The 27,334-nt window shown below is 36.6% G+C and overlaps 1 protein-coding gene across 4 annotated transcripts in view; it reads left to right on the top strand.

The window, feature by feature from the left end:
- The window catches only part of CDC42BPA (CDC42 binding protein kinase alpha), a 210,663-nt gene that overhangs the window by 152,029 nt on the left and 31,300 nt on the right, over positions 1-27,334 (top strand). For 3 of the 4 annotated variants that reach the window (XM_019473720.1, XM_019473718.1, XM_009285564.2), the window contains exons 17-28: positions 1,721-1,845; positions 8,930-9,035; positions 9,651-9,799; positions 11,006-11,097; positions 13,779-13,855; positions 15,051-15,098; positions 19,169-19,207; positions 22,330-22,449; positions 23,146-23,226; positions 25,365-25,470; positions 26,239-26,375; positions 27,042-27,181. In XM_019473720.1, the coding sequence (XP_019329265.1) occupies positions 1,721-1,845; positions 8,930-9,035; positions 9,651-9,799; positions 11,006-11,097; positions 13,779-13,855; positions 15,051-15,098; positions 19,169-19,207; positions 22,330-22,449; positions 23,146-23,226; positions 25,365-25,470; positions 26,239-26,375; positions 27,042-27,181 (1,220 nt within the window). The remainder of the gene's footprint in view (positions 1-1,720; positions 1,846-8,929; positions 9,036-9,650; positions 9,800-11,005; positions 11,098-13,778; positions 13,856-15,050; positions 15,099-19,168; positions 19,208-22,329; positions 22,450-23,145; positions 23,227-25,364; positions 25,471-26,238; positions 26,376-27,041; positions 27,182-27,334) is intronic. The other variant, XM_019473719.1, reaches the window with a different exon arrangement.

Here is a 27,334-nt window from a genome sequence, read left to right as displayed (position 1 = left end):
AGTTTACAACCTCTGTATGCTATGTACAAATTGGACAATGTAGAGCTGTATTGGTTATTATTAACTCTTAATTGATAGCAGAAATTAATATTACACAAAAAGTGGTGATTAATTGATTTGAATAGAGAGTATCTACATGTATCTGAACTTGAGAATGTGTGTACATATGTATATATATGCAGGTATGTGTATTTATGTGTAGGAATTGAGTTAGATGGTATTACAGTTTGGTAAGATTAACTTTAGACAATATCTTAAGGGAAAAAAAAAGATTATTTCATTGTATGACCCAACTATAAAAATACATAGTTAATGATGTGATCACTTAGAGTATATTTGCATGTCAATTACTGTGAAATAGCAGAGCCCCTCCTGTCCATTGAGATTAAGTGTTACTTTGAGATATTAAAAAAATACAAATGATAAGGCATATTAATTGAAGTGTGTTGAGCGAGGAATAATTATGTTCTGTGCATTTAGATTATCTCTTTATTGTTCATTTTGACAGGTTATTCAAGTTCATTGTGGATTAGCCAAGTCTTGCTAAACTTGTCTATTCTTTTTGTAATGCATTAAATTTTCTAAAAATGTGATGAAAGTACAGTGTTCTTCAAAGTAAGCATGTTTGCATGTCAGTGTTCAAATTAAAGTATGTTTTCACACCAGTATAAGATGCATACTATATATGTCTATATGTAGGCTTAGTCCAAGAGCACTAGAAGACTAGTCACTTTGATAGTTTTTCTGCTCAGTCTCTTTTTTCTCTTCCCCTTCCCCTTCCTTCTTTGTATTTTTCTTGTCAAATGACATTTAATAAATAGGCATATTTAAATCATAAGCCCATTTAAATGATAAATGCGGAGTGGAGTACTCGGAAGTAAAAAGCAGAATAGATTTAAAACTGATTTTTTTTTCATCATTTTGATTTGTTAATATATTTCAGTACTAAAAGAAGCCTTTCACATGAGATTCATTGTCCTAAGCAGGCCTTCCTATAAAGTCCATTTGATTTGATTCTACTTTGACTTTCTGAATAATTATTTAATATAATGAAGGTTTAGGTCCCAATACCAACTCAGGTTAGCTGTGGCTTTTGTCTTGCAGAATGTGCATGTATGAATGACAGCTATGTGAATGCAAGTGAGGTTAATTGCTAGGTATAACATATTGTACTTACAGATGTGCATTTAATTTCAATTTCCCTGTCTGCAAGTATGTAAAATGAAAAATAGGGGAATGCGAGACACCTGGAGAATCTCAGGACTGACTCGCGCCTGTATCTATTAAGCCTTTCATACTCCATGGTTACTAAACAAGGGAGATGTTCGGCAGTTTTATCTGAGCTGTAACAATTTTTGTGCCCTTGCTTTGCTCTTTTAATGTAGGTTTTTCTATATAGAATATTCCACACCTATATGGTGCAAAGCAGAAACCTTCTAAGAGTTGTAGAGGTGTTTGGAGACTAATTCTCAGAAAACTAATTAATTTCTTAGAGTAAAAATGTAGTTCTAGTCCTTAAAAATGGCCTTTCAGTACAGCTAAGGTCATACATGAGAAGAGATTCTGGCTTTTATTGTAACATGGTGTTTATTGTGATGGGTAGTACCAATTTTTAAAGCATATGCACAATGTGGGAGAGGGGAACACGTGCTTTGAGTCTGCACAGAGATGGAGTCACAGCAGCTTATACCTTTAACAAGTTGTTTAAATTTTTATTCAGCTCACCACCATGTTTGAGAGGCTGAGTGTGAATAACCGGCAGCTGGAAGAAGAGATGAGAGACCTGGCTGATAAAAAGGAGTCCGTGGCCCACTGGGAGGCCCAAATTACTGAGATCATCCAATGGTGAATACTCTGCTCTAATGTCATTGCAGGATGCCCTCAGTATGTGGTAGGGCTGTTACTGAGTTTCTGCCTTTGCACATGGCACTTGCAAGTGCTTAGGTGAAATCTCACACCCGCCTGGGATTCTGCTGTATTTTTGCTTGAGAATTTAATAATATCCAAATCCGGAAAATTGTGTTCCTCCTTAAGAGTAAAAGTATCTTACCAAATACAACTTTTTTAAGTGCAGAAGAATCATGGCCATTGGGTGTGGCTTGTGGCTTTGGAAGAATGCTGGAAGGAGTCATGTGCTGAGCTCACGCCTCCGAGAGGGAACGAGCCTGGGAAAAGCAGTGGCTGAGAGTATTTGTGTCTCGGCATTAACTTCCTTCATCTGCTTGGCATGTGGCAGAATGAAACAAATACAGTGCAATTTTTATGTGATTTTTTTCCAAGGAGGGCATTTGAGACTACCACAAAGCCAGTCAAGTGATGTTTCTAATAATATTTTTGCTAAATAATGATGTTATGTTTCTAAAGTCTTCTGTCCAGTTCTAATAAATTAAGGAAAAAAATCCAAGCTGAATCTATTAGGAGAAAAAGATTGTTTTATCTAGGTGGCCTTTATTTTTCCTCTCTGTGCCTGCTTCTCTCCCCTCCCCTTTTATGCTCCATTGCAGTGTTTAGCATCTACAAAAATGGTTTGCATCCAGACATTTTTGTTACAGATCATCCACTTCTGGGAGGACTTCGTCATCATATACTGATCTTTTTTTTGGTTTACTACTTCATTCTCCCCTCCCATTTTTTCCATCTCATGTTAGTGAAAAAATCTGATCTGTTGTGTCAAAGCAAAAATGGGAAACATTTGTTTTAATGAAACCTAGTTTGGTATTGTTGTAATGTCAGTAAAATTTTGTTGTCCAAATACAGAGAACTTTGGCTTTTGAATATAGCCATGTGAATACGTAACAAGAAAGAAGGGCTGCCCTCTGGGTTTCTGGAAGCGTTTTAAACAGTGTTTGTTACATAAAATTATGTGTTATGGAGTCCATAGTGTCTCAAGGCATTGTATTCGTAGCAGGGGTTAAAAAATTTAAAGGGTCCACTTTGTGTGTGTTCCTTTTAAATCTTGTCTCTCATAACTGTGAATGTGGTAGACAGCCTGCGTCACAGAAATAAAAAAAATACATAAAAGTTGTTTAAATGAACAGTTAATTTCTAGCCAGTCAGAAATGTTTATGCAGAAAAAAATCAAGGTAACAAGAGAGACAAGTCTGTTATTTCATAGTCCATATCGTTTTAAGGTAATGCTTATCTGTCTTAATGCACCAAGGTAACCAAACCCTGTTTTTCAGATTTACATGTGAAAGCACTCATAAAACTTGGCAGTTCTGGAAAAAGACAAGTCAGAATTAGTTGTGGATTGTTTTACTTAACACTATGTAAAAATGTACCACCAGCCATTAAGAATGTCCCTTCTCCAATTTATGAGTGTGTTTTAATATTTTAAGATGTACTACTGATGTGGTTCAGGTATATGATAAAGCATCTGGCACGTATTAGAGATGTCACTGGGAGGTAAAAGAGGTTTGGGATTGAGTTTTTTGTTATCTCTAAAGATACTTAACGAAAAAAGATCAGGAACATGCAAGACTAACTTTCTGAATGAAAGATACCATTTTACTGATCCCTTATAATATAGTGTCTTTTAAAAAGTATGGAACTAAAAATTCAAGAATTATGTGAAAAGAAAAAAAAAATAGAAGTACTGTGAGCAAACATTAAGGAGATCATAAAATCTGGCTTGATTCCAGTTTTTAATCACTGTACACATCTCAATTTTCCCTCCATACTTCTCTCTGCTTATGTTAATTTTTTTTCAGCTATGTGGGGCCATATCTTGGCTCACATTTTTTTTTCAAATTATTAATGTTTAGATTTTCCATGTGTTACCCAGATAATCTGGTCATGTCCATCTGCTGTCCTTAGAATTCAGCACTGCATACTGACATTAGGTCCTTCTCTGGGGATTTTTTGCTGTGGAACATGGGGTGCTACATGAAGTATTTAAACATCTATAATAATGATAAACATTTTAAAAGAAAAAAAACCCCTAACTTTGAAGAAAATTAATCTTATTTAATCAGTCACAAGCCTATGTTTTCCTCAGAAGAACATGCAATTTAAATCCATACCTGTCCACCTCTTCAGTATGACAACAGAATGCCTTGGAGCTAACAAAGTAGGGTAGAGTTTGTAGGCTCCCACTTCAAAACTAACAGATTTTTCGCATAATATTACTTTAAAATATGTATTTTGGGTGCATACTTTCCACCTCTTAAAAATGGGTTTTGCCTACCGTCTTCTTTTTGTACCATGATTCATGAAGGGTAGGAGGCAGTAGATGGAATTAATTACTGGTTTTGTAAACAGTTTGCTCAGCTGCCTGTGGTAGTTCAAGGGATTTGTTCTAACCCTGTTTTACGTAACACAAGCCCAAGGAGTCCCTTACCTCCTTTGAGTGCTTTGACATCTAATAGATATCTCTCTCAGGAAATCTGCCCCACTATTCGAGCCCACGTTCTGGGTGGTAAATATTGTCACTTTCTTTACGACTTATTGGGGCCTTCTAAATTATTTCTTTCAGATTTTATAACTTGTGAGTAATTTTAATGGCCTATCATGTTCCCTTTAGCCTTTCCCTTCTTTCTTACTGTGCTCTCTTGAATCTTGTTTAGGGCAAATGTACAAAAGTCTTTTTATTTTTGCTGTTATTATCCCAAGATGCCGTAAATATAGCCAAAATCTTAATATAAACACTTGAATCAAACTTTCATTGCAAATTCTAATGTCGTAGCAATAGACCCTCACAGATCATTCAGCCTTAATGGAGCTATTATATTGACAAGTTTATATTTGCAAAATCACTCATCATTCCTTGACAAGAGTAAGAAATATTGGGGCTTTTATAGTCAGCTATAAATTTTCCTATGGGAGATGGGAAAGAGATTCATTGCATAGGAGGTTAATGCAGTCACTTTAAAAAGGAATCTTTTAAATAGCTATGGTGTGCAGTATTTCTGTTCTGTTGCAGAAAGGAGGTCGATGGAAATCTTGGTAGTGATTCCCAGAGCACTTGGCAAGAATCTTAACTTATTAGTCTCTCTGGGAGGGATTCATGTAACCTAGTTTTAGAAGTCCTAAGGTAGGCAACTAAAATAAATCCCATGACTAGTACTGTAGAAGTCTCTTTTTCTCCCCACTGATTGAAAAGGCAGCGTAGAAAACTAGTTCAAATCAAGAATTCTGTGTTGTTGAGTATGTTTATAGGGATGAGCTAAATCCTACCTGATTTACCTATAGAGTGGATGTTAGGCTTAGATTCAGCTGGCCAGAAGCTGTGACTGTTGTTTACCAGAAGATTCAGTTAATATTCTCCTTGCTGACTAGGCATCTTTCCAATCAGCTGTGCTATGGTTGATTTTATCTTAATTATTGATTTCATTAAAAAACAAACAAAACAAAACCGCAAAAAGCTAACCCCCCCAAAACCCCCAAACACTTCTGCATTAAATCAAACATAAAAAAGCCCCAAAGTTTGTTTGTGGGGTTTTTTTTGTTGTTTTGGGTTTTTTTCTGAAAGCTTGTTGCACTGAGAAGAAAGCACACACAAATTGTGAAAAAGGTTTAGCAAAAATTCTGGTCAAATTCAACTGTAAGAAACTCAAAACATGAAAAATTCTGAGATGCATTGTTTGAGGTAAGAATAATCAGAGGTTAATCTATAAAATAGAAAGTCTGGAGGGCAGGGGGAAATGTCAGGGTTTGGGAGCAGGGTGAAATGTTGAAAATTTTTACAGAAGTAGTTTTAAAAAACACATTTTGTTGGAGAGGGCAGGAGAAAAAGAAAATAATTAAGTTGGAGGCTTTGAGCATAGTGATATGAAGACAGAAATTTAAAAGCATTGAGAAACTACAGGAGAAATGGGAGTCATGGCCCACAGGCTTCCTTGGGGTTTTAAAATCGGGTAAGATGCAGCTTGGTGTAAGATCCCAGGGCTTCAAGACTGCTCCTGTTCAGCAAAAAATCTTCAGTCCTCTGGGTCCATTTTGTATTGTAAAGTATCCCAGATAGAGAGACCTGGAAGAGACTGAGGTTCTTAGCAGCCTGACCAATAACATACTAGATATTGGTCAATGGTTATTTGAAGGTTGTCACGATGTGGGCTCCAACTAAAAAGTGAAATTAAATTTTAGAGGAATTTGTACTATATCGCTGTTCTGTAGTTAACGAACTAAGCTTGCAAGGGCACTTATATATGAAAACAGAACAGTTCATCTAATCTAAGTTTTCAGTAAAGAAAGAAATTACTCTGGGTGGAACCTAAAGAACTTTTCTTCCTTAGGTCTTCTGCTGTGCTTGTTAGGGCTCTCTGCAAGACAGGGAGGGGTGGCAAGGAGAGAAATATTAGTAAGATTAACTTTACCATTCTTGCTTTATCTTCTAAAAAGAAGCCAACCAAACAAAAAAACCCCAGCAAAATAGTAACAAATCAAAAAACTGCAAGAACTCTTGGGTTTAATCAATGTGTCTCATTATCGAGAGGATGTTGCCATCTAGTGGACAACAAAACTGTATCTCAGCTCTAAATTGTACTGCTTGTATTTGCTGTCTTACTCAGGATAGATTTTTGCAGAAATTGACTTTATATGTATATTTTCATTTTCTAGATTTCTACATGGTCTGTGGAACATCTCTCTGAGGTTATTGCATGTGCAGCTTTTCAGAATTTAGAGCCTGAAGGTTCTGTGCATCATAAACCAAATAACTGAAATGTCTTCTCACCTTCCATGAGGAAGGATCTATATAGCATGATAAATATAGACAAAGAAATTGGATGTTTAAAGTTTTTCCTCTTTAATTAGAAAAGTTAAAAAATAAGGCACCAATTCAATTTTATTTTTAATCTGACATTGTCCCTTTTTTTTCTGCAAAGATTTTACATGTCATTAAAAATAGAGACGATCAAACGCTGATTTCTAAATTTCTTTTCCCCCCTTCTACATCAGGAAAACTTACTTTCTCACCTTGAGAACCTCACACTCTCTTTATTCCTACTTACACTCTTTTCTTTTTACTATGCATTTCATTATGCACCCTCCCACCTCCCCCAAAAGCATCTTATAATACTTCTCACATCTTTTGCCCGCTCTTCTACCCTAAGTGGTTTGTACAGGCCAAGATTATCTGTGTCTAGTTGTCAAAATGTGTTTCATCCAGAATGTCATGGAAAAAAAAAAGTTGGCATGCTGCTTCCATTGAGTTCTGGTATACTTTGGGAAAAATACTGACTCATTAATATCAAAACTCTCACTGACTTTTAATAGAGTCAGGGCATGTGTTTTGTTTTGGTTTTTTTTCCTAGGCTTCTTCCCACCTCTTCAACTAAATTGTAGGCAGGAGACAAAGAAGATAAAACCCAGAGCATGAATAAGTGCTTACTTTTTCATGCTGGGTGGGAATTTTGTGGCAAACGGTCACTATTTTTGCATTAGGTTCCTCTGTATTAAAGCAATCTTTATGTAAATCTTAAACTGCACGCCCAGAAGTCACTGCAACCTGTAGATGTTTAGCCCATAGCTTTTGCATTGTGATCTTGCCCTAAGGCTGCTACGGGAAAGCTCCTCTGTTCCTCCCTTGCCTGTAGCAGTTCAGAGTATGTGCTCTCTGTCTTTCTTGCCTCCTGATGACTATCTGTAAGTCTTTGTTGAAACATTATATTATTTTTATTCATTAATGGTAAGCTTGCAAGTAGCACCTTTTCCATATTCACTGTGTGTATGAACCCCATAGTACCAACCAGAGAAACTTACATTGCTTTGTAGGCACGGAGGGGGAATCCCTTTCTGCAGAGAGGTCACTGAGACAAATTCAACCACCTGGAGAACTCTCATCTCCAGTCCAACATACTCAGGATTACAGTTACTAAGGAATGGTCAGGAGGCAAGAATAAGTTAATTTCCATGAAGTAGAAAAAATATTTTCCCACTTTCCTAAAAGTTATTTAAAACTATTTGAGGATCATTACTTAGAGCACATGCTAAACATTTCTGTGGTTAGTGTTGATAGATCTAACTGTGATCAAGCTGTGGTGTTAGACTGCGGGTCTCCGAGACTGGCTCAGAGACTTGGGTATGCCCTGGTGCTGCAGAACTGAGTTTGTTCTTCTGTGGGCAAGATGAGTATGTTCAGAGCCAGGCATGTGAGGTGAAAGACAATGTTGGGTTTTTTTTTCCTTTTTCTCCACTCCCCTGTTTTAGGTTTTTCATAAGCTACTTAGTTTCAGTGAGCTGATTTTTTTAGCAACTTTCTTTTCTATGTTAATACCTGAGGCAAAGTGAAGAAAGAACCTTCTGCTGTAATTAATCACAAAGGTTTTTTTTCTTCGTGACTGATGATCAAAGAATCTGAAAAACAGACATGTCTCCTCCTTGATGTGTTTACACCCGGAAAACATGTCTTGATAGAAAGAAAGGTTGGGGAAATGAGAAGAGCCTCTTCTGGCTTTTGCTGTTTAATAACATTAGAATTAGACTCTCCCTATTTAATTAGCATTTCTTGAAATAACATCACTGTTTGATTCTAACTACTAGTTCTGATAGTCAATTGATACAGTAAAGTCAACCACTAGTTCCAATGTTATGTGGGTGGTTGATTTGTTAATTATTGGTTATAAATTTTGTCTTAATTCATTCCCTAAAAATAGGTTGAATTCTGAAAGGTTTCTTTCCCACAGTCTCAATTTCAGGTAGCTGACATTTATACTGAGACATATATGACTTACTTAAATATGTAGTTCTTCAATCTTTATTCCTTGTCTTAGTGATGCATATTGTTTACTGGAACTCTACAAAGCAGCAAAGGTTCGGTTCTGTGTGGTCTTCTGTATTGTGGGGTTTTTTGTTTCCTTATGTTTTATGATTTTTGTTTTTTATTCTGCTTTTTTCTGTTTCTGATTGCTATTTTGTTAAAGGGACCTTTGTTTTTTTTTCTTTAGCTTCTTTGGTTAAAACACCTTTTTCTTCTAATGTAATTGTTTAGGGTAAGTGATGAAAAAGATGCTCGAGGTTATCTTCAAGCCTTGGCCTCTAAAATGACAGAAGAACTAGAGGCCCTGAGGAACTCCAGTTTGGGTGCAAGAGCTACAGTAAGATTCTACTTCCATATGTCAGATTTTTTTGTTTGTTTGAAAAAACACTAATTTGATAGTTTCAGCTGCAGTAATAACCTGTCTGTAGAGCCTGTGTTAGTCAAAAAGTAAACTTTCCTAGAGATTCCCTTCTGAATAACTGAATAGCAAATTTATTGTTTATCAATTAATTAAACACCAATATCTTTATAATGTGATTTTATCTATTACATTGTTCAAGTAGCTATTTTATGATCATACATGAATTCGTTGAAGGAAATCTATACTTTGGGTCATGAAAGCCTCAAAATCTTTCACTTTTGAAATGTGAAAGTCCTTCATAGCTGTCACTTGAATTGAGGCACATCAAAACTTGAATTCACAAAATCTCTTTGCTTTTGAGATCATGACAGTGTAAGACGTTCATCTTGCCTATTTAGTACTTGAGTTTAAAAATAATAATACTAATAAGAGTACTCTCTTATTTTTTTAATTTTAGATTACTTTGGAGTTAATGAATTCATGTTAAGAACATAATAGACTGAGAAGCGTAATTGTAGAAGTTAGTTACATTCCTCATTTTCTGCCTTCTTTCCTCTTACTTTTTCTTCTCCCTTTTTTATTCTTTACTAGGACATGCCCTGGAAGATGCGCCGCTTTGCAAAACTGGATATGTCTGCAAGGTTGGAACTACAGTCTGCTCTTGATGCTGAAATCCGAGCCAAACAGGCTATTCAAGATGAGTTGAATAAAGTCAAAGCTTCCTGTATCTCTACAGAGTGGTAAGACTGAATTGTTCTGATGGAAATTTACTTTGACACCTCCCAGGGAGTGTCATCAAGTCATGATTTTAACTATCTTGTCTGTCAAAATCTGATAATGAATCATATGCCAGTTTCTTATATCCAAATGTGAAAAAAAGACCTCTCCTCATTGTGTAAGCAGCTGAACACTTACTGGGAAAATTTGAAATCTTGAAGACTTTCAGAGGGGACACTTTCTCTTTAAGAATGGAATCTCTCCTAGTTGTGATAACAAGTTCAAGTGCAAGCAGAGTTTGGGTTTGTATCTTAGAACATACTCTTTTCCATTCTACTGATAGTTGCATTGGGTTAGCTGACGAAAACCTATCATTGCACACTGATTTGCACAGTAATAAGATGTGCTTATGGAAGATTATGAATTCTTTTATTCCTTCCTCAGACCTCTCTCCCCATCCCCCCCGTCCCACAAATTACAAAATTTATTCTGAGTTGGGTGAATGTCTGAAGCAGGGGATTAGTAGGAAGACATTCTATTTCTAGGTCTCCAGCTTCAGTCTAGCTCAGGGCACTGACTTGTTTTGCAGCTTTAGGAAAGCAGTTGGACAGAGCTGAGATTCAAGTATGTTATCTGTAAAGTGGGAATACCTTGTCCACCTGACTTGGGTGTTTTTCAGGCCAGGTAACATGATGATAGGCAGCATTTGTAGATCCTCTAAGAGGAGGAGAACCAGTGTTTGCTTTGATAGGCAAGGACGAGAAGTGTGGTAGAAATGCATAGTAGTGTTACCTATCAGCTGTGAATCGGAAAGCACTGAAACAACTAACTGTAAAGTAACTGAGAAGAAAAATAGTTCAACATAATCTGTTAGTATCCCAGGTGCTGTGAATTAACAAATAAAAAACCCCCCAATTTTAAAGCATAAAAATACATATGGTCTTTTTTTCTCATTCATGGGATAAAAGCTCACACAATTACTCATAAATTAGAAACACAAGCCTATTTAACAGGTAAACAGGGGCAACTAATTGCTTGTTCTGTTTTTTTTTTAAGATACCATACTAAACAGGTCCCAATAGATTTCTGAATTCATGCTGGCATTTGATGACATCATGAAGCTTGCTGGGCATTAAGTTTTAAATAGCATGCAAAGATGGACAAAAAATGTGACTTGTATCATGGATTCTCAATATTTACATAGGTTTTTTGTTTGTATTCTTTTGAAGTAAATTGCAAGAATCTGAGAAGAAGAACATGGAACTGTTGACAGATATTGAAAGGCTGAAAAAGGAGACAGAAGAGCTTAGATCAGAAAAGGGTATGGCAACCGATATCCAAGTAAATAACATGTTTCACATTGGTGGGTACATCTTATCAATTAAGTGTCACCTTGCAACTAAAATATGATACCAACAGACTTTGGCATACAAAATGTGAGCACAACAATTGCATGTTAAGATGTACCCACAGCAGTTGCATTTGCACTTCTAATACATGCTTGTAATACACTTCAGTTTTGTTGATATACTTGAACCAGTAAGGTATTATTTGAGTTGGAACTGCGTTATTTTTATTTGGCATATATATGGTGATTTACTGCCGGAAAACTGTTAGACTTATAGATATATTTGTAATTTTTTCCCCTTTATGATGGGTGAAGATATTTAGACTTCAATACTGATCATAGTGTTCTTAATCTATGAATGTTTTGGCCCTGTCTACACAGAGAGTAAACAACTGCAGAGGCATTCATAGCATTCATTTGTTTCTGGGATGACTTCGTTGATTGACTTTGTAACCACGTAGTGAGCAGTGTGGTCACGTTTGCTTTGCTGTGATATTAAGAGTATGTTCTGGGATTTCTAGTGCATCTGTCTAACAGTATTTCACATTGTTGCTGGGAGAAGAGATTTTTAGGTAATTCTGAAATGAAAAAAATTTTCATTGAGATACGATTAATGATTTGGCTGATTCTTTGCAGTTCCCGTAATAGCTCTAATATTTGTATCTTCTGAGTCACGTGGGAAGAAGTGATTTTTCAGACCAAATGGAATTACCAGATTTTCTGTAGGGAACTGTTTGAACCCCAGAGTTTCAAAACCCTGGCAACAATTGCTGCATAGGATGTCAAATATTGTTCAGCCTTTGCAACCTAACAGCATGTCAATCAGTATTGTATTGTAGTTAACATTTATCTCCTATATATAGGCCTCCAAGTGCTGGTTGACTGGTAAAAATAATACAAACCTATACAGAACACTAAAAAATGACTGGTGCTGACTAGCAAATAAGGCTTAGGGAATTGATACTTGTTCATCTTGATGCTTAGCACTGATGCCAGGATTCTGCTTCTTCCAAGTGCTCGGAGAGGAACTCTTGATAGCATATCCCTGGAGACAATAATGCTTTGTCATGTTTAGCTTTCACTTACAGATTCTTGAGCTGTCTTAAATATTATGTGTGGTTACTTGGCTTCTGAAATCTTCCTTTGCATTAAACAATTTGTTAAGAATTTATAATTAATATTTTACCCTGTATTTTTTCCAGTGTTTAAAACTTTATTGTTTTTGTGAAAATAGGGATTGACATTTACTCTTTTCTTTAAAAAAAAAAAAAACAAACAAACAACAAACTATTCGAGGAAAAGTTAGTTATTATGCTTTTTGCCAGAAGTAAATTAATAAGATTCTACTGCAACTATTCAAATATTTTGATAGAAATACACCTTAATCCAAAATCCTTATTATCTTTGGACTTGGTTTTCTCTTATAGGAAGAAATATATTGATGCTTGAATCATGAACTGTATAGAGGATTCAAAGTCAATGTACAGTGGTAGAGTAACTTCCTGTGTGTGGAAATTGATTTCTAGGAAGAAATTACTTAGATTAGCACTTGAATTCTTTGCTCTTTATAAACGTGTCCCAGAAACTGAGGAGGGTGGGGAAAAAGATTACTAAAAATGGTTCTGTAAAGTAGCAGGTAATTTGAGAATTGTTTTTAGTCTTACTGGGGTTTCAGCGTATTTATATTTTGAAGAGGAAAGGGTTCTTTTACCTTCTTTGTTCATTGTGGGTTATATTTAGAGCAAACAGGGTGATATGGCCAGTTAGAGCAAGACACTGACATTTTTTAAAAGAAGTAAGTGACTTCTAATAGCATCAGTCTTTTGAGATGCACAGAGTCCTGCAGGCTCTGGTCATAATAAGTGTATGTGTATATAATGTACTTACAGTGTTCAGGAAGCTAGAGTTTTTACACACCTGTGATTTATAAACACCCACACAGCAGCTTGAATTATTCCCCAAAGAAAAGAAGAAGAAGAAAAAAATGTATCAGTTGAAGCAAGTTAAAATAACAGTCAAGATGTGCCAGCCTCTGTGGCTCTGGAGGATGGCTGAAAACCATGTAAATGGTGTAGCGTGACAGAGACGTTTGAAGCTTTACCCAGGATTGTATTACTCGTGGACGTTCAAAAGTGAGAGGTGGCAGACAGGCATGGAGCATGGGTCAAGGAACTCGTATTGTTTGGAAATGCAGCGTGTTCCTCAAACAGCCTGTTCTGTACATTTTTTGTGGAACCTCACCGTTTGCTAAGGCTGTCTTGTCACGATAGTCTACCCAGCGTGTGACTAGAGCAGGGATGGCAACTGCTGCGTTAGCGTGCATGCCTGTATGTCATGCAGCGCATGTTGCAAACAGACACGTTAGAAACTTGCGCCTTCTGCATAATAGGCACGTACATAGAGTGTGTTTTCATGTTGAATTCACACCACGCACATCCTAGCTTGGAAAAGGTTAATTAAACATATGCTGCTTGCTTAGTGGGTATATGTCTATTAAAAAAATCTTTTACTCTGGAAAACAAACCAAATGTGACAACTCATTTCAAAAAATGTAGGTGATTCAGGTGGATACTCAAACCCTGATTCAGCAAGGCAAAGGTCCTCCATGAAAAGGTCATTTTTCTGTAGCTTAAAAACCTGCTGCTGTTTTCTAGGTGTAAAGCACCAAGACTCACAGAATTCTTTCTTGGCATTTTTGAATGCGCCTACCTCTGCTCTGGATCAATTTGAAGTAAGTGTACAGATTTTCTAACTCTCTGTTAGTCAGTGCGACTACTGCTGTTATGTGCAGGTTATATGCATATTTGCTGAGAGTTTGCTACTGTATTTTAATCATATTGCCCCGTTTATATTTGTGTATAATAATATGTGAGAATTGTTTGTCATTTATGGTGCTGGCTCTCTTCTCTTGAACACTAGTAATCATAGTGAATTCTCTCTCAAACCTTGAATGCAGAAATTTTCCTGATTTTGTAGTGAACATGAAAAATGTAGTTGTTCAAATGGCCTGTCATTGTATTCAGAAAAATGCTAAATAATGCGGATACTGGTTTGGTAAAAATGAGAGAAAATACATAAATAATCCTTGAATGTATTCCATGAAGTCATTGGTACTGTATATTTATTAGGTTGTTTTCATCTTCTGTTCATTTTACACAGATCTGTAAAATCCAGATAATTACTATTCATCTCTTCTCCCCAGATCCTATATACTGAAAAAATAAATCTGTTTAATTCCTTTGTCACTTTTAGACAAAAGACCGGTTTAGGTAGAAAACCTGGAAGAAAAAAATTGAAATGATACTATAAATTTCATATCTTCTTTTTTTAATCAACAGTAAGCAATGCATCATTTTTCTTTTAAAAGAACAGCTGGGGTGAAATATTGGTCAAACTGAATTCAGAGGGGACAAGGCACCACCTTTACAGTTACACATTGGTGTCAAATTTGCCCCTGTTTTTTTTTTCTGATGGGTGTACAAGGTCATCACATTTAGCTATGAAAGAGCATAATCCGTGATGTTATTGATGTTCCAAAATTTACTTTCTTTTCATTGTGTATTCATTAATTCATTGTTCTCTCTTGAAGTCCTCACAATTAATACAATTTTTAAATTTGCTTTTTAATTATTTATCTTACAAGTTACTTTCAATATAAAAATCCTGTTGGAGCGTAGGAATATTATTTTATTGAGTGAATACTGGAAGAACATTGGGTTTTATACAGGAAGTTTATTGATTAATTGTCTGTGAAAGGCAATTAATGAAAACTTACTGAGGTAACTGTTACTGGCACTACTTATTTACAGTTCTTTGGTTTTGCACTTTTATTTATACTGAACAGTTTTCTTCATCCATCTCTCTCTCTCTCTCTCCTCTCTCTCTCTCTCTCTCTCTGTTTTTCACTGCTATTTTCATTAAAATAGGATTCCTTTTCCTCCTCTTCATCCTCATTGATTGATTTTATGGATGATGTAAGTCTTTGACTTTCAAACCAGTAAATCCCTCAGTAACAGAGATCATCTGATTGATTTGGAATATTCAAACATCAGTGCAGTCAACTTAAAAAATCTGCAAGTGCAGTGGAGAACAGAATATTTCTATAATAGCATACTTAAACCTATTTATATATATAGATAGATGTTCATTTCTAAAGTAAATGTTTTTCTTTAGGTGCAGGTGAAGAATTCTTAATTGCAAACAGTTTTTCTAATGGGGAGAAGGTGCTTTGGGGCCTTATCTACTGATATGGCCTGTGGAAAATGTTTCAAAAATTACTGGCACATTTATTTCATTTAGTTCTATTGCTTCATATTATTACTTTATCATTAGCTGTTTCCAAAAGTTTTCTGATCACTTCAGTGAAAATTGTTTTCCTTGCATACAGTTAATTTCTGTTTGCTCAGATAAAATGTTGTCTCTTTTTTAGCCTGTATTATAAGAAGTAATTTTCGTTATAACTGAAGTGAACTGACTACTTTTTATTGCCATTTGAGATGCTAGTTTTCTGTCAGGGCAGTGTTTAAATATTTACCCTAGTTAATTGCGTACTAAGGGAATTGAGTTAAAAGCTGAAAATTGACTGCATTATATTTCTTCCAGACTGAAGTAGTAGGCACATAAAAGTAAATAATAATAATCTTTTTAAAATCAAAGTATATACCCTATGCATCCATGGTAGAGAACCATGCATTACAACTCTGTAGGTATATTGTGTGTGTACGTCTGTGTCTGCTTGTATATATGTGTATACACATACGTATTTATACATCGGTATTTAAAATAGTACAATCCTATTTGCATTAAAATGTGATATAATTAATTTTATTCTAGAAATGTATTCTAGAAATGTCTGCTGTGAGGGCTGTAACAAAGAGGATATAGTATATGGGCCTATTCTACCAATTGCATTTCCTTTCACAAACTCTGAAAGAATGCTTTTCTTCTAGATGCTTTTTTTCTGTAAATCAGGTATATACCTTAGACAAAATGTGAAGGTACGTCTGTGGTACCGTAGTAGAAGGTATTTGCCTGCATTTTTGTATAGCATATAGAAAATTTTGTCTTGCTGATATCGTTGGAATTTTCTTACACAAAAAAACCAAGAGTACAGTTTCCTGTTAAATCTACAGCTTTTCTTCTAGATGCTTTTTTTCTGTAAATCAGGTATATACCTTAGACAAAATGTGAAGGTACGTCTGTGGTACCGTAGTAGAAGGTATTTGCCTGCATTTTTGTATAGCATATAGAAAATTTTGTCTTGCTGATATCGTTGGAATTTTCTTACACAAAAAAACCAAGAGTACAGTTTCCTGTCATGTTAAATCTACAATAAATGAATAATATTTATATCCTTTATCTGGATTAAAGAAGTGTTCTCTATCTTGCCTGAGTATTAGGAACACTTAGTTTGTATCAGCAGGTTCTTTCATAGAACATTACCTTTAAAAATATCTAATACTCTCTCCTAAAACCTGTTAAAAGAGAAATAAAGTACATATGTGGCAGCATAGCTGATAATATTCTATTTTGCAAGGGGAAACTTAAGAAAGTTTTCATGGTTGCTATCTAGTTAGTTTTGAAGGACATTGGTACTTTATTCTGTATTTATTGTTGGTTGTTTTTTCTTTTTAAAGAAGGCAGCATATTTTTTTCACAAGCATTTTGACAAAATCACATTTTTTAATCTATGCAAGTGAATAGTTTTCAACTGTTGGTGTACATCCTTTCAGACATTCTTCTTGATTGGTCTACCCAGATCAAATCTTTCCAGATACCCATCTTTTAGTCTTAGGTAAAACTCCAGGTATTAATGTGTATATTGTTGCATGTGGATGACTTATTACACGCAGAATCAAACTTCCCCTGTTACATCTTCAATCTGAGTGGAACGGGAGCGTTTTTTTCTCAGTTGCATTGGGCAAGAGTACATTTCTGGACTGGACTGGCCAGGGGCTAACGTGTCTAACACCGAGGCAGAGTTCTTTCTCATCTGGCAAAACTGCAGAAGAAGAGAGTTGACTGTTCAAAGATGGGAAGAGTATCTTGCAGACAAATACAAGACTTGTTGAGCTACCTGTCTTTATTAGAAAGAGAAATAAAGCTGATGTCCGCGTTAGTAGGTGAAAGGTGGTATAATTAAGTTGTGCTTAAAGTCAGTTCTGCATCTTTCGTTTACTGGACAATTACTTGATTAATTCATAGAGAGATTCATAATATATAGCCTCTGAATTATCAAAATGAATGGTTATTTATGTTTTAGCTCATTGAGTTGGTTCAATATCTATGTATTAAGCAGACTTAAATGAAAATAAGGGTATTATAAATGGCTCCCCACTGGATGTGACCTCCCATTCCCTTTCCAATGTCTCTTTTTGACAGTAGTTACCTTGAAGTGCAGTGTTTCTTGCAGCATCCCAAGAAGAATTAATCTGTGCTCAATCAAACCTGAGAAGCGTGTGGGTTCTTTATATTAAGACCAAGGAAGAATTAGAAGTCCTCAGGTCAGACTCTTGCAGTGCTGCAATATTGCATGGGTTTCAGGAAAGCCTCTCCTGCAATCAAGAACCCAAAGTAAATATTACTGATGGCCCATATTGTTTCTTCACCCTCTGTGCTTCATTAAGAAATGACAGAGAGAGTGTAAAATAATAGGCAGTTGCAGTTACATAGCACTCTCTGCAAGATCTCTGAAGTCTGTTTAACATAGATGTGTAAGCAGCACTGAGTTTGGCCCACCGATGACGTTTGGAGTTTACTAGGGCGGGTACCTCCTGTGTGTCTGCCATCCAAACAACGTAATTGTTTATAGCACTCTGTGAATGACTGGAGTTAATTCTAATTTTTTCAATGAGGAAAACGGTAGTTTTGCAATTTCTACTGGAGAGAAGTAAAAATAGATGTCCTGCTGCCTCTGTAGCCTGCAGATGCTGAGCAAGAAAAGTGGTAGCTCACTATTCAGATGAGTAGCAGTCACCGTTGGTTCCAGCTGTCCCTCCTTGAAAAGATACTTGGTCAGGCTGGCAGAACTGGTGCCTAAATCCTCACAGCTGCGAAAGCCCATGTGTTCAGAAATGATCCTCGTATCTCCTGTGCACACGGGAGGGCGCAAAGGGGAGTAGGAATGGGTTTTGCTGTCCCTGGTTTCCGATTTTGGTGGGAGGGGAAGTCGCCCCCAGTGACTCTAATATACTAATTTCTAAATCCTTGCCGCTGTTTCTCCTGTGTGTTGCAGGCTGTCTCTCAGTAGTGTTGTCTAGGTGTTAAGTCTCCTGTGTTCACTAGAAGTGTCTGATAATGGAAGTGTTGAGGTTTGGTTTTTTGCCAAGTGGATCTTTGTGGATCTCACTAGCTACTAGAAGCAATCAACTTGTTTTATTTAAAGATGAATTTGTGATTATTTAATAACAATAAAATGGAATCCCATTTTCCCTTGACAAAATTATTTTCCCCACTTGCTAGAAAATACTGTTTTTCTCCTATCAACACATTACGAATTAAAAACAGATTTCTTAAATCCTCCTGCAATCTGTCCTCACATGGGCTTTGGTTAGACTAAACAAATCTGAACTTTGTAAATAACCACAGAATAAATCATGTTCTGAATTCTCGTTATTAAACAGAATAAGCCATAGTGGTGTGTGGTGAGAGCCCTGACTCTACCTGCACATTCATAATTAAGATTAGAATAATTCTGGTTCTTAATGATACTTTAAACTGGACATACTGCGCCGCCAAGAGATTGCTTTACTCGTATTGTTCAAAGTACAGAGATGCTAACTGCAAATTATTAGTGTAACGTAGTCTGCAGTTTCACTGCTATTGTCCAGTGTAAAACTATAGACTTTAAAATAACTGTTCCTTTTTTCTGATGTTTCTTCCCTCTTGTTGCCCCAGAATAGCTTGTTTTCAAAATACTTGTAAAAATGAACATGTTTGTGTGTGTTTAAACACTACCTCTGGAGATACAGAGTGACGAATTCTGAGCTGATGTATGTGTCACTGTTCGGTTTTGTAACATATTCTCCTCCTTTCTTTGTTAAAGCGCTCTCCTTCCTGTATTCCAGCTAACAAAGGCAGACGTGTAAGAGGCTGTCTTACTCTATGTGGCCCTTTATTTTTTGCCTGTTGTGTACATGCCTTTGTTTAATGTATGGATTGTGTATTTACCTCACTGCATGTCCTGTGCTGCTGCTACCGTTTGCTGCTGCTGCTGTGCTTTTTGTTGTTTTACAGCTGTGGGCTAAAAGCTTTTGGAGTATTTCATTTGGTAATCCTATGAGCAGAATATCACAGTAACTGGAGAAGATGCTTTGGATACTTTCTCATTTCAATATGAAGGTTCTTTGTGAAAGCTGATGAGGTAGATGCAGGTTGGGAAGATGAGCAAATGTCAAATGAGGGCCTGTTTGTTTCCTTGCCCTTAGCAGAGAGCATGTGTTGAGTTACGGGAATTGCCTATAGACGGTAGAAGTTTGGCGTTTGGGAGGCATGTCATAGCACATGATAGAAAATATCACAGTACAGAGATAAATGGGAAGTGGGGAATCGAGTAAATTAAAGCATAAAGGAGGGCAGGAAAAATTCATACAAGGAAAACAGAGTTGGATGTGTTACAGTCTGTTAAGCTGGAAAGCTCTATGGTGTTTCAAAAATCAAGGTGGATTTTTAAACATGGCGTTACCAAAGCTTTGTCAGACTGAATTCGTACCAGGTATGTAATGTCCATTTTAAGCTCATACTGCCACTTTTGTTTCTTTTATACACAGATGATGATAGGAATAGGAAAGCATACAAAGCATTTATGTTGAATATTCAATAAATAAGCAATAATGCCCAACAGCTCTAATAATGACCTTACCTATGCAGTTCAAAGCACACCGCTCAGTGTCTTAGGCAAGCTTACAGTAACTGCTTGTTTTTGCTGGCTGTGGCTCCAATTCAGAAGTTCATCTCTCCTCAAGATGTGCTTATACACTGGCCAGCTTTGGCTCACACCTACACAGGTGACACTGTGTAGACAACTAAGCAGTGTCCTGTGGAAGACGACAAGGCTATTACAATTTGGTAGGAAATATTGAAATATGCTTTTGATAATCCAGTGGATTAGTTTAAAACTAATTTTAATGGTGTTAATAAGGTCCACGTAAGCTTTTGGCCATAGTTGAGTCAGGTTGCTTTTGTACTTAGTTCTTCTCATCAAAGCAAGGAACCTGGAGATTACTGCAGCAATACAGCTTAAGGCCCTGTTTCTCCAGTAAAGGTGGTGGTTAAATTCCCTTCAAATTCCGTAATGGTAGACCAGGTTCTGTGTGTTTTGTGGGCTTTTTATGTTCATAAGTAAAGTAAAAATACATTTGTTACTGGTTCAGCAGTTGTCTTCAACCACAAAGGCTTTGTAGCACATTCCAGAAAAGTTCCATCATTCATATCGTGCTTGTACTGAATTTTTTAAGAGACACCATGAAAATTCTTTGGTATGCAGATGCTACTTTGAAAGGGAAAGCCTTTGGAGTATCTGGAAACATTTATGAAATGACAGATTAGATCTCTGAGTTTAACTTGCAGAAGAAAAGGAATGTCTGTTTCTTGCCATGAAAAATTTGCCTTTAGTTACTCATTGGGCTTAGTTTTTAATAATACTTTTAGGAAGAAGGTAGAATTGTTGGAGGTTAAACAGTCTTTGAATGGACTCCAAGTTATCACATGTTTAGAGTCAATAAAAAAAAGAAGTTTAAAATAATTGAAACAATGTTATATGTCTGGGGATTTACTACTTAAAGGCATCAATGTTTCTAATAGTGGATAAAGCTTCCAATTATTATTTGCTTCTGATAAATCTGAGCACAAAATGTTTGCTTTACTGCTAATTTTTGCCTCAATGCTTGAAACACATGATCTATGTGTAGAAAGCAGGTGTATCCCAGTGTGAGAATTTCCCGTTTTCATTACAGAAATACTTGCAGGCATCTTAATATGCCTAAGTTGATTAAGCTGATGAGCATTCTCCACCAGATACTTTTTTTTTTTTGGAAGGCTATGATAAAACTTAACTCACTACTATTTAAAAAAAGAAAAAGAGAAAAAGAAAAAAACAGCAACTGCACCTGTTCGCTACCATGACTGAGTTTCTGGAGAACAGGACTGTATATGCATGTATAAGGTTGGCTTGGCAATATATTTTATTCCCAAAAAGCAGTAAAGTTTGTGGAATTCTTAGTATGATGTAAATGGCAAATGAGATAAAAAACACTGGAATGTTCAAATGCTTTCTGTAAACGTTGCTGCATATTTTAGTTCGTGTGCAAGCTAGCTAGCCAAATCCTTAGCAATGGGGAACTGATGATAGCATTGCTCCAGGAAAGCCAGGCATGCAATGGAGCCTTCTGTAGCCCTCCTGCTTTTAGTTTTATTATTAGTGGAGAAAAGCATCCTCATCTCGCTATTTTTTTTTTTTTTAAATATAAATTTACATAGAAAACTTTGATGTGGAGATGTCTTGTTTTCAAGGAAGAATCCTGCATTCTCTGATTTTTCAGTTGCACTGACAAAAGATGACTTGTTATCCAAGATACCTGGTTGTACCTATATGCCTTGTTGTTCAGTGCAGTTCTGTGTTGGGCTTAGTTTCATTGTGTATCAAGGACTAGGAAAATATTCCCCTGAAGAAACTGTATTCCTGGTAAGGATGTTTTTGTAGTTCAAATAGGGTACAAAACCCCCCTCAATTCTCTGTGAATATAATTAACGCTAACCTCAGGAAATATGTTGTTTGCTCTGCCTTTTCTCCTTATTTTGTCCTAAATATGTCAACAGTGATTTACATGGTCTATGTGGGAATTCACTTCTAACAAATCTCTACTACCAGTGGACAAAACCCAGCAGTGTTTAGAAAATATTCACTCTTTAAAAATGCTGAATTACAAGTCTCTTCAAGTGTTTATCAGGCCCCTGAACTAGCAACTCTTATGCATGTGCTCACCTCTCAGCAGAAGCCTTGGTGTGTTCATACTCAATAATTTTCATTGCATTTTTGTACTTTAATTCAGAAGTTGCTTAAAAACTGAATTTTTATCCTCTCAGTTCTCTTTTAGGAATTCTGCTGCTCCCATATCTTATTTTGGTGAGAGTTGAGAATTCATTTTTAATCATGTCTTCTGATTTATTTTTTTGGTTGTTTTTTTTTCTCTTGAATTGTTCTCCTAGATTGATTCAGTTGAGAATTTTACATTGTCTAATACTCCATCACGGGATGAAGACAGCAAGTCTCACCTCCATTCAAGATCAAGGTCTCCTTCTACAGCTAGTGAGAATGAACCAATCGAGGTACTTCAGTGTTGACAAGTTTTTGTCTTTTTTTTAGGAGTAACTGTTTCACTCATATAAAAATTGCTGTTGCAAATCCTTTTCTTTAGAATGAAGGCCACTTCTCTGCAGCGAGACTGTTTAGGACCTTGTAATAGCCTTCTGCACTAGTCGTGAACTGTATTTTGGGGAATGTTGCATTTCCTTTCACATATGGTTAATCGATTAGGGATGGGAACTATGTTGAATCGATTATTAGATACAGTCTCTCTTCATAACATATCCTCAGCCATGAATATGTAAGAAATGCTGGCACAAAGTTAATGTTATACTGTAGTTTGTAAGAGCACACTTTGGAGTTCTGCTGAAAGTCTTGTCAATACGATATACTAGCCAGGCTCTGCAACTATAATAATGTATCCCCTTTCCCTGTTAAAAAATTTAACACTCTCTTAATTTACACTAGGAAAAGATTCAGTCAAATGTTTAAGATAATACAAAATTATTTTTGACATTTAGGAAATCAATCTCACAAATCGTTTTGCTGAGAAATAAGATTTGGTTTTCTGAGTCCTTTCCTGTGTTAATCAGTTTGGTTTTGCTGCTTGTACGTTTGGGGATGGGGTGGGTGGGACGTTGTAGTCTTTTTACTTTATTCAAGCTATCTTTGATAGTGTGTATTTGATGTCTTATTGATCCTTTGGGGACTATGTTCAGGTTACAGATCATCCTCCCCGTTCAATTCACACACCAACCATGAGGACAGCATATATTGGATCGGGACTCTCTGCACCAAAGGTATTTAGTCAAGCATTCACACTTTTTGTATAGTAAGGGGGAAAATATCACTCCTGGGCAACAGCTTCAGGAGAACTGTTTATGACAGTAATCTTACCAGAACTGCCTAGAAGGGTTGTTTATATGCAAGCTGGTTGCTTTCTAAAGCTGAAAACCCCTCATTCTTACATTATGTGATGTGACAAGTTGTACTAGGCATTCCACTGTAGCAGCACACAGTCATTTGATTATAGGAAGAACAGTAGTTTGGACATTAGAAAGAGATAAATGAACCAGAACATGAAGAAAGGAAAAAAGAGACTTTCTGGGAAGAGAGTGTTTTCCGGCATGTGTCTGACCAACCTGCCTCTGTGCTCTGCATACAATAAAACTGATGTCACTGTGGGCCAGTCTCGGATTAGCACATCTGTGTGCTAATTAGATGCTTATTTTTGAGAAAAGGCAAAGAGTAAGCCTAAAATGAAACCGTAGATTTGTGTTTTTATAAGTAGTGTAGAGTGAGCACTACAGCCAGCACTGCAGCACTGGGCTGGGAGAAGGAATTCCAGTTTTTCTGTCTTCTGGCTTTTTACTTGCCTAAATATTGATTTTACATCAGTTGTTGAAATTATTTTGCTGTTGGCCAAATAAGCCAGTCAGTGTATGCTATTTCACAGTGAATTGTGTATATTCAAGCAAATGAGGAATAAGATACAAGCTACTGAAAGGAAAAATTTTCTTGTAAAAGTTTCAGAAGTGCCTCGATGGCTTAGGAATCTTCTGTATATTTAAAAAAATGACAGTTTTTCTGCAACTAATCAATGAAGTAAGTCTTTCTAATAGCTCTGTTTCTCTGTTTTGATAAATTGCGAAATAGCAAAAGACTTCAGTTGTGTAAAGGAAGGCTAAAAAGTTTGAGCAGACAGTGTTCTTTTGGCAACGTCTTAGTAGATCAATTAAAAAAATACTGTAAGTGCACTTGGAATCATGTGAAACAGATTTTACTGTGCACATCATTTCATTTTTGCAAATATTTGCTCAGTAAGTAACGATTGGCTTTCTAATTTATTATATTTCCCTAAAGAACCTTCTTACTTGATGGTTGCATCAGTTTCTAAAGCTAAGTATTGTTTCCCTGCAAGTTTCAAAACAAGACATCCATCTGTAGACAGAAAGCTTCCATTGTAACAGTAAAACTGTCATTAAATATGGATGAAGTTTGAGCCCTTAGCTGTGATATCGTATGCTGTGAAAAACAGGACAGTGAGTAAAATTTTAATGTACCTACTCATTAAAGTAGTCTGCAAAATTGTCTTATTTCACATCATGTACATTGTCCCAGTTGTTTGGACAGCCTTTGCGTTCACCCTGTGCTGTATCCTTTCTCCACCTACCAGTTGTTACTTTGCTGGGAGTTTTTTTAGAAAAGCAAAGCAGCTTCCTGGATTTTATATAAGGCCTCTTATGAATCGTACTACCACATTATGTAGTCATTTAGCCTTGATGTCATAGCACCAGCACTGCCATCCTTGAGGGGAGAGAGAGAATTAAAACACTTACTCATGTAGTCTGTGTTCCCAAGAACTAACAAGAAGAGAAGCCCTTTCAAAATCAACTTCAGCTATACTCTTGCTTTTAAATTGGGTGTTCTGAAATTCCCTGTGCCTGACACCATAAAACTGAACTCTGTCATGCTTTCTGGCATACAAATTAGAATTTTGAAGAAGTCTGGTATTTTTCTTCGAACTAAGGCAACACTCCTTAGAGAGGAGCACTGAATTTGCAGCTTAGAAAATACTGTTGTGGGTTGACCTTGGCTGGCTGCCAGGTGCCCAGCAAGCACATACATACACACGTTCAACTTCTAGAGTGTAATGGAATAATTTTGGCAACTTTCCTATCTGCAATGGAAGCAAACTCGTGTTCTGAGACAAGGTCTGGTTTCCATGGTTTTGTTTACAGAGGGTGGTTTAAATTATTAATAACGAGCACTGATAAGGAATTTTTTTCAGCCCATGTGTTAGGAGCTCAGATCTCATTTCAGCAAACACAAATAAGCTACCTTTTTAAATGCACCTATGCACTTTTATGTCTGTGAAAAAATAACTGTTCTTCAGAAGCGTTATAGGTATTAACATCCTTGTCTGCTTGTTTCACAGCCTAAAGCCCACCAGTTTGTAGTGAAATCATTTAATACACCAACAAAATGCAATCAATGCACATCTCTGATGGTTGGTTTGATACGACAGGGCTGTACTTGTGAAGGTAAGCACTTGTGAAAGCAGGAAGTGTGAACTGAAGTTCTTGTAGATGCAAATTGCACAGTAAATGTGCTGTGATAATGCAGGAATTTTCTGTTTATATTTTGAGTAACAGAATACGTTCTCGTGCTTCAGTCTTTTAACAGTAGAAGCCAAACACTTTGAACATCTTATGTAACAGATTACCTAGTTATCTGGGGACATACTTATTCCAGTGGTGGTAGAAGAGCTTAGTTCAGTTTACTTAAAATAGTAATAAGGGGCCACAGTCAGTGGTCGAGTACGCTGACAGCAGCTTTGCTTTCTGACTCAGGGCAAAATGTAAGACAGCTTCACCATTCAGTACCACTTTTGCTTCTTTCCAGGACTAATTTATTCTAGGTTTGTACATACACAGAATGACGCTCATCATTGAGAAGAGCTTCCAGCTTTTTGTTTACTAGTAGAGTTGGGCCTAGAGGAAATCATTGACATTATCTCAGTGTGAACTTCTGCTTAGGCTCTTTCTTACCTGGATGAAACCAGACTGTGTATCCATACACCTCTGGAAATGAGAAAATCAGAATTTAGAGCAGATAAAAGCATGAACTGCTGCTGTGCGCAGACTTACATTTCTGTCTCGGTGTAGCAAAGTTCAGTGAAACTATTCAGTTGTTGGTCAAAAAAGGGAGAATTCCTTTATAAATGTCATCATCATTATCATAGCTTTCGCATTGCACAAGAAATAACCATCAAGTCTTTTTGTTTCTCCTCCTCTTCTCCTCCTCACAAGTATGTGGATTCTCTTGCCACGTGACCTGTGCAGACAAGGCTCCCGCAGTATGTCCAATCCCTCCCGAACAGACTAAGGGACCTTTGGGAATAGATCCGCAGAAAGGCATAGGAACAGCTTATGAAGGACATGTCCGAGTAAGTATCAGGTAGCTGCATGTGGGGCACTTACATTAAATTTCTTGTTTTCCAGAGCTGGAATTAAACTCTAATTGGGGCATCAGGGGGGATGGATTCAATTATACCTTAAGGTAACAGTTTGGAGACTAAGACCTAAATTTTCACAAAGCAACTCTTAGCGTTTTCAACAGTAATTCTCTCTCCATCTCTGTCAGCCTTTGTGCTTTGAGTTGGTCTTGAATAATCCATCTCTAGACATCAGATCGTCTTCCAGGGCCTGTGAGTTTTTGAGTCTTTCTGTTGATGCTAGTACTGTTTAGGGTCATTGGTGTGGGTACTTGTATATAAATACTAAAATTTACTTGACACAGTTTTGGCCATATTCCTGTTGACCAACTAGAGGTGGATTTCTTTCTCTATATTTCTTAATATAGCTTTGAATGAGTTTGTGAAATAAGAAGAATCAATCTGTGGTGCTATGAATTCTTTAAATAATATATTGTGCTGTCTGTGTGGCTGTGTTTGATGCTGTTACTGCACCTGTGCTATTGCTTATGTTGCTTAATGTTATCACTGAATGAAAGCTTGTCAGCCTAGATGAGAGAATTGATTTTCGTACTGTGTGTTTGATTTTTGATTGCATGCAAACGTGCAGAGAGTTGATCAGGATTTATTTTGCTAAAGGTACCAAAACCAGCTGGAGTAAAGAAAGGTTGGCAGAGAGCGCTGGCAGTGATCTGTGATTTTAAACTCTTCCTATATGATGTAGCAGAAGGAAAAGCATCCCAGCCCAGCGTGATAGTGAGTCAGGTCATAGACATGAGGTAAGCTGTTCAGTGCTGAGTGGGAGCTTTTCAGAGGCACTGGGAGGTTTTTTTCTGCTTTTCCTTTTTGTGAAATCAGTAAGCAAGCTCCGGAGCTTTTATGAAACACTGTAATCCATGTTGAGAGCCTCTAATTTTCCAGAAAAAAGCAGT

Source organism: Aptenodytes forsteri, unplaced genomic scaffold (assembly GCF_000699145.1).
Source record: "Aptenodytes forsteri isolate BGI_AS27 unplaced genomic scaffold, ASM69914v1 Scaffold280, whole genome shotgun sequence".
Lineage (NCBI taxonomy): Eukaryota > Metazoa > Chordata > Aves > Sphenisciformes > Spheniscidae > Aptenodytes > Aptenodytes forsteri.
Note: the sequence above shows the minus strand (reverse complement) of the source record. Positions and strands in the feature narration are given on the sequence as shown.